Source organism: Amblyomma mixtum, chromosome 1, assembly GCF_055824585.1.
Source record: "Amblyomma mixtum isolate Tamu chromosome 1, ASM5582458v1, whole genome shotgun sequence".
Lineage (NCBI taxonomy): Eukaryota > Metazoa > Arthropoda > Arachnida > Ixodida > Ixodidae > Amblyomma > Amblyomma mixtum.
In genome coordinates this window covers 138770905-138786315 of record NC_143012.1, presented here as the reverse complement: position 1 = coordinate 138786315, position 15411 = coordinate 138770905, and the positions used below count along the sequence as shown (strand labels likewise).

The 15411-nt window shown below is 48.2% G+C and overlaps 1 protein-coding gene across 2 annotated transcripts in view; it reads left to right on the top strand.

The window, feature by feature from the left end:
• The window catches only part of LOC149367722 (uncharacterized), a 230497-nt gene extending 215938 nt beyond the window's left edge, over window positions 1-14559 (top strand). The window contains exons 5-8 of one of the 2 annotated variants that reach the window (XM_089557216.1): window positions 2519-2851; window positions 5203-5615; window positions 6991-7204; window positions 12912-14559. In XM_089557216.1, coding sequence (XP_089413342.1) covers window positions 2519-2851; window positions 5203-5615; window positions 6991-7204; window positions 12912-13670 — 1719 coding nt within the window. In that variant the 3' untranslated portion in view covers window positions 13671-14559. Of the gene's footprint in view, window positions 1-2518; window positions 2852-5202; window positions 5616-6990; window positions 7220-12911 lie in introns of both variants that reach the window. The other variant, XM_089557209.1, reaches the window with a different exon arrangement.
• The last annotated feature ends 852 nt before the right edge of the window (window positions 14560-15411 follow it).

The following is a 15411-nucleotide window of genomic DNA, read 5'->3' as shown; positions in this document are numbered from 1 at the left end:
GCACAGTAATGGGACATCCCGCCAGTAACGGAGGAAGTAAAGAAAGCCTTAGGCACATGTCACTGCGGTGATATCATATATCGAAATACTGCCTCAGCAGAGCGTAATTACAAATTACATCGGTGTAAAATACGCAAAAAGTGAGAAACGGTGGCGTCACTGTCGTACACACCTATTAAACCACTTGATCACTGATGGCTAGAGGTGGAAAGATTGAAAAATTCTTTAAATGTGTGCAGCGAAACGGCTTCTTTTAATGTCCGGCGGAACTCTCACCAGTTACTTCACTCATGTATATAGGCAATATAATATTCAGTGCGCTAGGCTTTCCACTGGAGAGACCGCTAGATTGTAGCAATATTCCCGTGGACGCCTTGCGGTAGGCTTATCGGTTACAAGCACGTTTTGGAGACCGACAGGAACGAAATGAACGCTATGTTTTTAGAGATGTAACCTCCATACCGCAGATTTGTGAATTTTAATTCTTATTAGAGTACTCTCTGCTGTCACGAAAGCATCCTATTTTTTTGGCGTTCGAGATCGTTGCTTCTCACAAGGACTTGGGCCGTGCAGCTGAGCTGCGCCATTGGCTCGTCTACACCTACAACACCACGAACACAAGTCGCCATCGCTTAGCACGCATGCTCACTAGGTGACACGCGTTTCTGGGCAGCACAGCATGGAGAGAATTTTCTTTTGGTCTGATATTCGTGAAATTAATACTGTTATCTTTTTCCGTTATCCTCCTTTACGCAAAATGTACGTGCATGAACCAGTAAATGTAAATGTTCGGTTCCTAATTCAGTGCTGCGCCAAGAGGAAAGCTTGCGCCAAATGAAGAGAATTCGCGACTTTGATGAGTATGGTGCGTTCTCATGCAAAAATACGAATTTCTATATGACTCTTAAGATGGCGTCTTTCTGATTTCATGTCTTACGTATAAAGATTCAGCGCCGTAATTGTCTGCACTCCCTGTTGTCTGCCCTCATAGTCATGTACCAATCAGCCCGAATCAGCACTATCCTTCATGGGCAAAACGACTACTGTTCGCACTGATATCGGTGCCCAAAGGACTCCCTATTCTCTGAGCGGACGTCTCACTTACAGGAACCAGATTTCGTGGGTTCTAAAAAAGCCATGCCGGTTCGCATATTGAAAAATAAAATCAACTTCAACTTCATCTTCAAAAGCACGAAGCGAAAGGCACTTCCTGGAGCTGCGAGCAATTGAGCGATCTCGTCAACTTTGTGTCAATGCCACGCGGTGACAAGACGTTCAAAGCTTACATCTTGAAGGTTATAGACAGTAGCGCAGCAGAGTTTTCAATCAAGTAGGCCAAAGCGGAAATCCTTGCCCGATAAAGCCTCAACGCCTGGGAGAGAGCCAGTGCGAGAAGGCTAGGAAACAACGGACAGGACGGGCGCTGGAACTACAAGCTGTTTTATTGCGCGCAGAATTTATACACCACATATGAACCACGTGACATGAGGAACAAACCATGAACAGGAAAAGGAACTAAATAGGTAATGATGGCGGCATCAAATGTCATCCTCCTACTGTCTCTGCAGATGGCATTTTGCTTCTTCTTCCTCCGTCGTTACGCTTTGGGCCTCTGGAGCTCGCAGAGAAAAATTATTTACTGTTCCAATGTCAGTCCTGCCCGTTATTTTTCGGTTTGTCTACGGCTACTCGCGTTGCCTCACTGCGTTATGAGTGACCGACGGGCCCAAACCATAATTCGGATTCGTTAACTTAACAGCCCCTTCGCGCTCAGACTTTCTTGGCATTCTCTAGCACTCAGTACACGCAGCCGATGCCAGTACACGCAGCCGAGGCAAAAAGGTCGCATACTGCTTTTTACTTGCTTTGATTATGACCTGTCTCTCCGTTCGCGTCTTTTTTTCCAGTCTGCCTTGCAGTGAACACATGTATACCACAGCTCCGTCACCCTTGTTAGTCTCGTAGTGGGTCGGCAAAGGCGATATCAGCGCCGCGATACGGTTCAGGGGATAAAAGATAAAGGCCTTGGAATGCGATACATACACAGGCAGTATATACAGCCAACCAATGGATGCAATGCTTCCCGGTAATGCATGCTTTCTACAGCCACACAGTTCCTAACCGCCTAGTAACGACTCTGGAAACTGCGAGCAGCGGTAGATATCATGTCAGTGCACGTTAAAGATCTCCAGGTGGTCGAAATTATTCAGGAGACCTCCAATACGGCACCTCTTTCTGTCTTTCTTCTTTCACTCCTACCTTCCTCCCTTCCCTTGCGGCGCGGTTCAGGTGTCCGCCTATATATGTGAGACAGAGACTGCGCCATTTCCTTTCCTCAAAGACCAATTTACCAATCTACCAATTTTTAGATATCATTGTATGTCAGCGTTTTGTGCGATATAATCCAGGCTAGAATGAAGCGCACGAAGAGAGTCCATTCAGAGACGCGTGTTTCCGAACAAAGCATGCCGGCGTTGGTCCAACGTGCCTCCGGGTCGGCGGCGCCTTGCCTCCGCAGGTCTCCAAACAAGGGCGGCTCCGGCCGAGAAAGCTGGGCGACACCACGTCGTCGTCGCCGTCGACGGCGCTGCAGTCGTCGTTCCGCAGTCTGGAGGCGAGCAGCAGCAGCAGCAGCAGCCGCCAGCTGTTCCCGCGGCGGACGCAGTCCCTGCCGGGCTCGAAGACGAGCCGCTTCCGGGCGGCCGCCGTGAGCCGCGAGCCTCCGCAGTCGGACCTCGAGGAGAACACCATCGTGGTCACCAGGGGTCGCCACGCACAGCAGCGGCACACGCCTCTGCTGACCACTGCCGGCACGCGGCTACGATACGTGCCCGCCAGGAACACGCACACGGTGAGCAGCAAAGCGAAGGTGCTAGCTGGTGGGAAAGGGACGGGTTCTTTTCCAAGGTTCCGAACATTTTATAAATATCAAGCCATGCCACATAACCTGCCATTTATACTAAACAAAAATACACACACTCTAGGATTGAATAGAGGAGGTTTGAGGTCTGTTTTCTTGTAATTGCCACGTTCCGGTAATACTTTTGTTTTGTTACACTTTATTATGTTTTCTTTTTCTTTTTTCCTCTTCTTGTACTTTATTTCTACTAATTGATTGTACAATGCTGTTGCCACGTTCTTGAAATGTGTTTTCTGACATGTTGTTTCACTCATGTTGTTTACCTGCTATAATTTCGGTGTTGTGGATCTTGTACAAAATCTTTAATTATTGTTGCAAATTACAGGTAACATGTCGGTTTTAAATATATTATGATGTTACTGATAATGCTATGTAACGGTTTTCTTGGCCGTAGTCAAGCTTCATGAGCGGCTTTTAGCCAAGAAGACCCTCCAGGCACTTTCTGAAAAATAAACATTGAATTGAGATCCCTCTAGCTCGACCCTCTGCGATGCTGTCACCTCTTCTCGTATTGCCGCAGCTGCAGTTATGTCGATCTTTCTTTAACGCTATTACTATTATGTGGTACCTATGAAGAACGGCGATGACAGTACGCAAATTACGCGCAGTGCTTAAAGTCAAAGCCGTCTCAGGTGGTGTCGACCCGCCGCCAATATTGACAAGGGATCTGAGACCCCTGTGATAGAATGTAGTGACTGCATGATTCCGAAGCAACCAACCATTTTTTTATTCTTGTCGGGAGAGGTGGGGACATATGTTCTCTATCATTTTGAAACGTTCGCTGTGATTGTCAGTCAAAATCATTACCTTGTTTTCTAAAACCCTAGACCGAGAAAAATACAAAATTGGTAGCACTACACAAACGGTGAAAGAGAAAGGGGAACCAGTGCCTTCACACATCCAGTCAATCCCGACTGGCAGGCCGCTGAGCTCCAAGGATACACAACAACGAGCACACTGGCAGAGCATGGGGGATTGTTTCCTTCAGGTGTACTATGTAAATTGAACAAATAACGATCTTTACAGATGATTTCTCATCTTCGCATTACACGATGTGTAAAACAGGCCGCCAGCCGCTGTCTCTCTGTCCCTCTTTATTTCCCTCTCCACCTGTGCTCAAATCGCTGGAGACCCCCTTCGGTGGTGGCAGGTTTCAACCACTAGTTATGCGGTGGGAACATATACTTTCATCCCCATTGGGTGTAGCTCCGTTCCGCGACACTACCCAGTTCATTGTCTGTGCTCGTAGCAATATGATGAAGCCTCCTTATGAGGAGCTCTTTCCCTAAGGCTTATCATGCAATGCAAGCAATATGGTCTCCTTTGGGCTCTGTCTTCTGTGGTAGAAAGCAATAAATGTTGATCATGATGTGCTCATATTACCTCACCGCCAACCATAACACCGAAACATGTTAGAGTATCCCTACAACGAAAGCTAGTGGTGCCACATGCGAACGTTGCTCTCTTCGAGCGACTCCGAACTGCCGTTCTCTGACGGGCATGTAGATCCTGTCGCACGAAAGGCGGGCTTATTGCGTTTCAGACGAACGGCTGCAAACCCACCAGACCAAATATTCAAACAACCGAGTGCGCTGGTTGAAGTCGTGATTTAAAAACTCTGTAAGATAGTTTAGGTTTTGCTGTAACGTATAGAAGAACTACATTTCATGCTCGTTATGTCCACTATCTGCGCCGAAAATGCTGGGCGCTGCAAGTAAAAATCAACACACTGGCGTAGGAGGGCCCGCCAGTTCAGATTAGTGCGTTGTGTCATCTGGAGAAAAATAATGTTGTATTGTGCAACCTGGTATTACTAGATTTTCAGAGCATGCAAAGTCTAACGCGAGACAGACAGCTACAAAGTAAGGCAGGACGAAACGACTAAGGCAGCTCGTTCCTGATTTCCATCAGCGCTTTCAGACCATGGCCACCTTGCGGCAACAGCAGTCGTCATGGTACATGGCAACCGAAAACTGCCCACTCTGGGCTGAAGACGCACTGGTCGCTTGGAGCCTGGGCTGCAAGAGAACGCACAGTGGGTGTTCTCTACATATGCTGCCACCTGCAGTCATGCGACGTAGTTTAGGTCGGTCTGAAAGTGGTTGCATAAAGCGGTGGGGATGGGTTGCGGTACGACCGCAGTTGCCATATCGCTCCTCAAAAGGGTGCATTCTTCAGTTGAGTAATCATGCCCTAATAAAGATTAGTACACCAACTTCTTAGCTTGGTGTACCGAGTGAGTGATCTAAACGGTAATCGGTTCTGGCTCCGTGGCATCGCAGGTGCGGCTCAACAGGTTCAAGGTGCGCCTGACGGCGCGCCCCGACGCGTCGTCCGAGCCGCCCTCAGCGGAGGAGGAGCCTTCGGCCGCGACGCCCTCGTCGACGTCGTCTCCGCCACCGCCCGCGGAGGCGACCTCCGCCGCTGGCGACGACGTGGACCCGCTGGTGTCCATCGACCCCGCGCGCGTGCGCTACGAGGCCACGACAGTGACCAGCCTGGTGACGCTCCACGCGGCGCAGGGCAAGTCTGTGGTGCGCACGCTCACCATCACCACATCGGTGCCGCGCACTCTCGAGCCCTCGGAGCTGGTCTCCAACGGGATCCTCGAGGGCTCCGAAGGGCCGCCCGTCGCGCTCACCGGGCTGCCTTCCGACAGCAGCGAGGAGCAGACTCCGCCTCTGGTCGTCTCCAGGTGAGCAGCCGCCTCCGCAGTGGTCGGTCGAACGCTGCCCGGTGCAGCGGTGTGCACCAGAGAACATGAATTACATAAGCGCTGATAAATGTGCTGATTGGTGCAATTCCTTTTTTGGGTGGTTCGTTTGGTGTAAGTAGAGAGGGAGAGCCAAAGCCGTCTTCTTTGTTCATTGTCGCGTCTTCCCTTGCTATGAACTTGAATTAAGGCCACGGCTTAGCGTCTCAAAGCCACATCACGGTGTGTGAGGCGCCCTCTTATGTATAATAGTTGTTTTCAAATACGGTTTGCTCGTCTTTGGAAGATCAGAGGTTCTGGAGCTGTTCTGTACTATCAGCGCAGTAGTATTTCCGCCGCCTGCTCGCTCCCCCTTCTCAGATCTCTGACAACTGGCGCTCAGCAGTAAAGCGCCAGGCCATCATTGTCATCAGCCTGGCAGCGCCCACTGCTGGAGAAAGACCTCCCCCATATCTCTACACCTAACTCTTTCCTGTTCCAGCACCTCGCTACCAATTGTAAACTGCTTCTTCCTTCCGAGTCTGTTGAAGATTGCTTTAGTTTTCTGCGTAATCATTTTTAGACCAACAGTTCTGCTTTGCCGGTCTAAGCAAGCCACCAAGCTTTGCAATTCATCCCCTGAGTGACTTAGCAAGGCAATATCATCAGTGAATCGCAGATTACTAAGGTATTCTGCATTGACTGTTGTCCCCAACTATTCCCTATCTAAGCTTCTCTTCAATTCTCCCAAAATTCCTGTTGCTTCTCGCTTCGCTTCGACTTCCCGGCTTGGCAGTCGTCTTCAAGAAAACTGAGCAGAATAACACAAGATAGAGGGAGAAATACGTACACACACACAAGCGCACGTGTACATGTTTCTCCCTCCGTCTTGTGTCATTCTGGGCAAAGTTTTCTTTAATATGTCGCTACACCAATTGGCCCAACGTTCTGCTCTACTAAGTATCACTGGCAGTCGTGCTTTGATGTGAAAGAGGAGACTGGAAAGGCACGCACATCCAGTTGTCTACGAGAAAAACAGCGCGGAAGCTGGATAACGGAAGTAGTAGCTTTCGTCATTTTTTCTTCCTCGTCCTCTTTGTTCTGTTTTTGCTTTTAATTTTTAATACTAGCATCCTTGATTTTGTCTATTTTAACATTAGCTTGGTAGACTAACAAGGCAGGTGTAGAGCCCGCGTTGCTCGCGTCTTTTCTGCATGTTCTTTTGTCGCCACGTTTCTCGTTTAAACATTTCGAAGAGAAATACTTTGAACCATTGTTAAAGCACCGTATTTTAAAGGTGGTCGGTTGTTTGGCCACTGTGATGTCATATGTTTTAGGCACGCCTTATTGTGCTTCCTCTGGTTCCGCCTCCCTGCAGGGTGTACTCGACCACGGAGCACTCGTGGAGAACCTCCCTGGTGCCATACTTTGACGGCCTCGGCACCACCACGCACACCCTCACGGAGAGCTTCATCATCCGCAAAATCGTCACCGCGTACCGCACCATGCCCCCCGGTGACCTGCTGGCGCTGGACGAACGAAATGTCACGCTCGACCTGGATTCCGAGCAGTACTTCCAGACTCTGCTGAATGTATGCAGTGAAAAAGTACCATCGCTTTGCTTACGTGTCCTTTTTTTCTTCTGTGTTGGCTGTGTTTTTTTGTTTGCTTTGTCGTGCTCTTTGTACTCTGCTGAATGTACGCAGTGTGAAAGTGCCATCGCTTGCTTACTTGCTACTTTTTTTGTTTCTCACCTGGGACCATGATTTTTGTCTCCTCGTGCTTTATGATGCGTTTCTGCTAAGGGTTCTTACAGACTCAGTGACAATGTCAGTACCATTCACCCAAGTGCGTTTAGTCCACGCAGTTTGGAAGCGGCATCTTAGGACGTCGCCATTCCACATCTGGCGTTTTATACTTTTTATGAAGATTATTTGCTTATAGCACAAAATATGCGCACTGAGGCACGGCTCTTGATCCAGCGCATTCAACTATCATCAAGCCATACGATATGACGCTGCTAAATCGTCCTTCCGGTGCATTAGATTAGGTAGGGAAAGGCGAGGCGAGTCAGTACAAATCGTAAGCCATGTAACAGAAACTGTAGCAAGCTTTCTCAAATTGATTTCAAACCCGTTCAGGAGGGTACGGGCAGGAGCACTGAAAGGCCTAGAATGGAGCGAAAATCTTCACACGCCTTTTCCACCTTTTAGGGCACTTAGTCCAGCTGTCTGGAGCATGCACCTTTCGGCACTTCCTCTGGAAGTCTCGTGTTTACAGTGTCTGTCCTGTGTGTGGGAACAGCAGGCCAGTTACAAAGAAATGAACGGAGCACGAAGTCTCTCAATCACAGGGGACACCTAAACCGCGCTGCGAAGGAATCGAGAGCCTGCGCAGTTGAGCACTCAGTATTGTTATCGACTACGACCGTTTCTCTAACGAGCACTTAGATCGCATATCACATGGTCATTTATGCGTTTCGCCTCTACTGATATGTGGCTACCGCTATCCCGTTCCGGTCTGGCTGTCACGTGCGGGCCAGCAGTGCTTCAATGCGTAGCCAATGAGACACTGCAACGGGACAGTTGCACAGGCCAGAGGACGCATTGACGCGAATCAGAGAACATTCGCGCATTATGTGCATTCCTGAGGGAGTTGTGCAAGCACTGCGTTTAGCAAGCACAAATCTGAATTGTCCGAGGCATGGTCTGCTCGCACGTACGAGAGATATAATTACTTTCAACCCGTCAGTACGTGGAACAAAGAGGGATGCAAAAGAGGGCAGGTTGAATAGAAGAGGATCCCTGCTGCTTGCCGCACACTGGCGGAAGGGAAAGGGGGAGGGCGTGTGTGACGACGGACAGGAGAACCGTGCGGCACTGTCACAGACTGTCGCACAAGAGTGACGCCCTCACAGGCAGGATAATGGTCCTATCTTACAGATAGGCCGTTATACGGAAAACCATCAAGGCTCAACAAGTTTCCAAGTGCGCGCTAGAGGCCGCAACAAAAAGCAATAACTTTGACAGCTGAAAATTTCAAGACATCACACGCCGCTTGATGTGGTGATATTGATTGCGAAACACGGCCAAAGGGAAGATTTTCATTAGGCCTTCGCTCTAAAAATGCACGTAAGCCCATTAGACACTGTCGCGTGTAGAAGCGATTGAATGCAATTGTGCTGGTCTTAACAGGATATGGAAGAGTTGAGAAATCCGCTGGGCGTACAGATGGAACAACATAAAATGGGAACGTTTAAATTTTCACTGCACCAAGATTACGACGCTGTTCTATTGAAGTCGAACGCATTGTAAATTTCAGACTGGATTGTCTGAGCAGATTCAGTACAATTGTGATAGACCATATGCACAATTCCCGCTTTATGGTCGTCTTCGGCGTCTTATTTTAGTTGCGCAAGCGATATGAGTTTGTGAGGCAGCAAGGTTGAGCCAGCGGTCATACATTCTTGAGTCGAAAACCAAAAATGAACGAACAGCGACGGAAAACAATTATGACAGAGGTTGACTTTCAACTAGAGACACATCTGGAAAATCTCAGAATATATAGGGCACAACCACTCGTAAAAAAAAAGACATATGCGTGTGAGTCACACGTCTCATTCCTTGCTTTCGTAACAATGTATAGTGTGGTCGAGTAGCGCTTGAGTATGCGTATGGCGGGTGTTTTAGCTAAGATGTAATGCAATTTTTGAAAACAGACTTTTTGAGTGCGAACAGCGCTTCTTTCGGCATAGCATTGTCAGCCGGTGCAGTGTGTCTGGTTGCAGCTAAGACATGCTACCTAGTAGGATAATTAACTAACATGAGGAGCTAACTCTTTTTACTATTCCTGTTACTGTTCTTATTTATAAAAGATGTGTAGCCCACCGAAAGTAATATCAATTTTTATGCTGTCGAAATCGCTTTTGCCCTCGGCGCTGTGGCCCAACAAATTCTGGCTATTTTGACTAGTTATGCGCTCTGGAGGGGTTGCTTTTCCTGAAAGCTTCTCGAAAGGGCATGTGTTTTGTTGCGATGAAGCATAAATGTGTTCGGCCAAGTTTAAAATGCTAAAAACTGGTGTGGATAATACTTTTGAATTGAATTGAACTTTATTCTGTCCAGGCGGAAAAGGACTCGAACAAAAGTGAAAACATATCACTTGACGTGGTTCGAGCGCCCATTTACAAGGCGTACAGCAGTTACACATTTACATATATAGCAGCATAATTAAGACAACATACACACACATAGCAAGTAAATCAAGGTTTTCCTGACTAAAAAGAAAAAATTAGTCGGTCACATTCTACGTGAGTCTTATTTTGCACAACAGTAAGATATCTTCATCATATCAAGATTAGCATAATACACTTGAAAGAAAGAAGCATCATTAAACAATTTCGTCATGTATATCGCGTTTATGGAGATAATTTAACAAGGTTGGAAGTGAATATTCGAGCATTTGATGGCTGATGGCTATGCGCATGAATGGAATTTTCCAAATTTCAAGTGACCACGGTGTAGATCTACCTTCTCTTAAACTTAGATTTGATATGGTTTGAATGAGGACCTCATTCTATTGAACACGAGGTGGGCTACGAGCTTCTGAATAAAGGTAGTTGCAGTAATAGTTAAAAAGTTAACTATTCGATATCAGTTCACCAGTGTACTAGTCACTACGTACAACTAAGCTGTACTCTGATGCGCTACACCGCTGACAATGTAATGCCCAAAATGCATTCTTGTAACTCAGAGAGCCTCTTCCAAAAACTGCAGAATATCATAGGTGGAACACCCGGTGTATATATATATATATATATATATATATATATATATATATATATATATATATATATATATATATATATATATATATATATCGACCGGCGGCATGTGGTTGTTTTTTCTTCTGCTTTTCTAATCAATCAGCTTGAAGCGATAACATATTCAGTAATATTAGAAATTGATCAACACCACAAAATAACTAAATTAAAAAGATCCCCTGTGCCCCTTGGTTTCTGTGGCTGTTGGCTTCTCTCATATTTATAACGAGCCCCTCATTCCCCTTTCATTGTTTGCTTAATTGCTTAGCGAGGCCCTCGGTTCTGGCAGCCTTGATGCCATAGGAAGCATAAGAGGGTTCTCACACAGCTTCCACCCTCGCCGTTCGATGACGTTCTACGTCACATCAGCGGTAACTCAGGACGTGCTACGTCCGCCGCTTAAGAACGTGGGTGGCGCTGGTGAACACTCCCAAGGTTAGGTTACTTGTAAACATAAATACCCCGAAAGCAGCAGATTTGACAGCCGTCGCCGTAGCTCAGCGGTAGAGCACCGGACGCGTAATTCGGAGGTCGTGGGTTCGGATCCCACCGGCGGCATGTGGTTGTTTTTTCTTCTGCTTTTCTAATCAATCAGCTTGAAGCGATAACATATTCAGTAATATTAGAAATTGATCAACACCACAAAATAACTAAATTAAAAAAATCCCCAGTGCCCCTTGGTTTCTGTGGCTGTTGGCTTCTCTAATATATATATATATATATATATATCAGATAAAGTCACCAGAAATTGAAAACAAAACAGGATTTGATTCACGAAAAAGGCTGGCCCCCCAGCCGAAACGTCATGAATCAAAGCCTGTTATGTTTTTGAATTTCTGGTGACTTTATCTGATATTGACCAATCAGCTGCCAAGAAATCACTTTTGATATACATATATATATATATATATATATATATGTTATTTCCACAAATACATCGTCAGTTCCGAGTAATTAGTGCCTTCTCTGCTTTCTATCATTCGCCCCCTGCGCTATCCATGTCGAGAACTGCCGTGGTGGAGGCCGCGCTCTGGAGCTGGGCACATGATTGCGTGTTCGAATACCTGTCGTGGCTTTTGAAAGAGAGGGAAATGCTAACATGGCCATTTGCAGGCCACCAGCATCCTCGTCATCATCATCAGCCTAACTAGGTCTGCTGCAGGCGGCCTCTCCCATAGAACCTCCACATATCCCTGTCTTGCGCCAACTGCGCACTGCACCTCCTCAGATATTTCCTTATCTCAGATCTCAATGTAAGACATGCATATTCACACGTTAAGGAATTCCATTTGGCCAACGTTAATCCGCAGCTACCCCCTGCTGGGTCTCTGGCGGCCCGCGTAAAATTGCGGGACGTTAAACTCCAAATACACATTAAACCGCTGCTTCGCACGTGAAAGAGTATTTCAGTGTGTGTCAACCTAATATGTGATCTGCACTCATTCGCGTACGCTTCCACAGGCGTTCCGTTCCATTATTTGTATCTTTTAAATTGCAGATACAAGAAGGCATGTTTCAGTCAAAAATTCGAATGCATGATTCAAAGGGAAACATTAGAAGACCGTTGTTTTCGATGATGAAACAAAGGATACTATTTGATTCGAAATAATACCGCGGTGTTCAAGGAGAATCGGCATGAATTTTGAAGAAAGGCATGCTTCCGTGCACTGTGCTAAACAGCTCTGTAATGGGTAAAAGAGTTATGCAGGGGTTAAACTGGCCCATTAAAATTTTGGTTTCCATTCGTCCATGGTCCTATCGAAACATACCGAAGTGTGCTATTGTTGTAGTTTTGAGATGCTGCATTGTGTTTGTAAACATCGCACTGAAAACAAAAAATGCAGGATCCTGATGACTGGAGGGCGAATGACGAGAGGTTAAAGTGTTAGACATGCGATTTTCTCTAGCTTAAAAAGCTTGACGCTTCAGAACGTCTTCTGCAGGGAACTAGTAGTCGCTGCAATAGCTGTCATGCACTTTCATTTCCAGTATCGAGTTCTTACGGGTCTCTGTAAAGACTGGGGAGTTGTGTACAGTATGAGGCCTCGAAGTGTAAAAGTGACTTAAAACCCTCTCTTATCAGTAACGTAAGTGTACAAATCAAGGCACACGAAACTACAGTATGCTGATCCAAAGGACAAAATTTATTGTTCCATTGCATCATATTAGCAAAATATTAAGACCAGATTCTTAATTTATTTCTACCACGAGTTGGCAACAACAAGACAACAAACAAATAGAACGCTCAAATCATCAGAGTATTTGTGGGAAAGCGCAGCCAAGTGTTTCATGAAGAAAGGAACGTGTTTATAGTTTCGAAGTCCAATGCCAGCGCGATCGAGGCAGACGCTCGGGAAGACGTGAGGTTTCGCCAAGTAGCTTAACTATCTAGCATTGCCGAGTGTGGCCTCGTTCGGGCTGGCCCATGTGACGGGAGAAGAGCGCCATGTGACGGGAGTGCCGTGCCTTGTGCGCAGGGCCCGGCCTCACCCCCCGCGCCGACGCCACAGCAGCAGGCGCGGACCGTGGCGGCGCAGGACGCCTCGTACCTGGCGCTGCCGTCCGACGGGGACCAGCCCGTGCAGCTGGCCAACCCGCTGCTGAACGCGGCTTTCTCCAACAACCCGCTGGCCGCCGTCTACCTGGGCCTGCAGCAGCTCAACCAGCAGGCGACGCTCTACTCGACCGTGACGCACACGAGCGTGTACACGACCACGGACACAGTGTTCCACACAAAGCTGGTCAGCTTCTACGACGGCCGGCGGACGCGCACGCGCACGCTGTCCGAGTCCCTGTCGACCACAGAGCGCACGCTCACCAGCTACGCGACCACGGTGGTGCCCTACCTGAACACGCAGGCGCTGCAGCTGCAGCAGCTGATCGGGCAGCCGCTCACGCAGCCGCCGGCGCCGCGCTACTCCACGGTCACCTCCACGTACACCACCGTCACGACGGCCACCAGCTACAGCTCCAAGATCTACACGCTCATCTACAATGCGTTCAGCACGCGCTACCGCACTGTGACCAGCTCGAGTTCGTACGTGACCACGCTGACCGCCACCTCCACATCTTCCTTCCTGGTACAGCCCACGGCCCCGGCGTTCGCTCCGCAGCTGGCGCAGGTGCTGGCTCAGGCGGCGGCTCCGACGGTGGCGCCCGTCGCTGTGGCGCCGCCGCCAGCACTGCCTCAGGCACCTCAACCTGCGGCAGCAGCGGCAGCAGCAGCGGCGGCCTAGACCGGCGCCCTCTCGCCCCACTGGGGCCGCGCTGACAAGAGTGCCCTGCGGTGGCGCCTTTTGGAGCACGGACAGTTCTGGGCGAACTCCCTCGGAATCCCCGACAGGGGAGCGCGGAAGCCCTAGTGGCAGCGTCCACAGATCGGCTGGCCAAAAGGTCCGCTGACGCTGCGTTTCTTGCTCACTGTACGAGGCGTCGCAAGGAGAATGCAACTCGAGGATCCGTGCGGTTGCCGAGGACGAGGTGGCTGTGTCCGTTTCCTGCCATCCGTTGTTCCCCTCCGATTCTGACACGGCGCAGAAGCCGCCACAAAAACTGCGGGACGTAGAAAACCCGGGATCTAAAACTCATTGCAGGAAATGTCAGTTTCCCGTACAGCCTACAGGGCGGGACCATCCCCTCGTTATATATGGACCGTGGAGGAAAGCTCAGTGATTCTGACCAAAGCGCGCCTCGCCCGCAACGCGAATGGTGTCACCAACGAAAAGTGGTGTTAACGAAGAGCGACTGGGATTGTGAGTTGGTGCGTTGAGACGCCTTTCCGTCGGCGCCTGTAACAAGCGGAGGAGGGCCAACCAGACGACTTATACTCGGCAGGGTCAACGACACATGTTTGTCGACCACTCTAGTACACCTCAAGTCTTCTAAATTTGCGAAAATTTAGTGACTCTCGCCAGTGTCCCAACGGGAGACCAGAGCCGATATTGTGAGCACGAAAAGAAATTTCTGCGCACCTATTTATTATTCGAGCTTGACATTTCTCATGACCAAGAGAAGCAAAGTACTTGTGTCTTCCTTTGTAACGCTTGTCTTTTGTTCATACAAATTTTCACCTTGTTGTTTTTGAAGAGTGTTTATGTAAAAATAAAAATCTATGATGTGTTTTAAGTAGCGTTCACGCTCCTTTAGCATGAAGTTGTATGCGGAAGTTCCTTACAGGTATAACGTCGGCGCAATATTTTGTGCCTGTAACTTCGCTCTCACTTACCAGATAGCAGGAATGTTGTCCAGCTGTACAAGTGGTTAGGTGCTGCTGTCAAAACTGCGCAATGAGTGGTGACGTGATTCGAGCGGGTCTAGAGCACGTGATTTTCGGTGTAAGCGCTCTCACGGGACTGTGGCATTGTCGGCCAGGAAGACGGCACGTTTTTTCGTTCACGAATGACATGCCACAAAAATTTCGCACTGCAGATTGCGGCTCGAATGTGCACGCTGTCAGGCATTAATGGCAAAGGAGGGTTCAGTTTCAGTCAAGGCCGGTGGCCAGGCAGCACGCAAGTAGCGTATATCGAACCTTTGTGCTCTATTTTTGTGACAGTGAATGCCACATGGGCTTAGGATCAGTGCTAATTATGAGCTTAGGCTTGGCCTTGCTTTGAAAATCACCAAAACAAGATTCCAGAGGGTGTTTTTTTTTTTTACTACTGCGATGACTGAGCTGAGAGCAGAGTACTTAGGTGTGCTAGCGTCGACACTGTGGCATTCAGTAGACGTCATTACGGAGAGACGACAATCGTGTTTATTAAGTCCACAGATACTCGAGTAGAGATAGAGAGAGAGTAGAAAGAAAGGCAGAGAGGTTAACTGCAAGAGGCTTCCAGTTGGCACTGCAGGATTCCCCTAGTCACACTGGACTGAAGCACAATGACAAATAATGCATGCGGGCGAGAATTACGATCTGAATTCTGCATCTGTGCCCTCTGCATAACGAACTGCATAACGAATATGAGCCCTGGAACT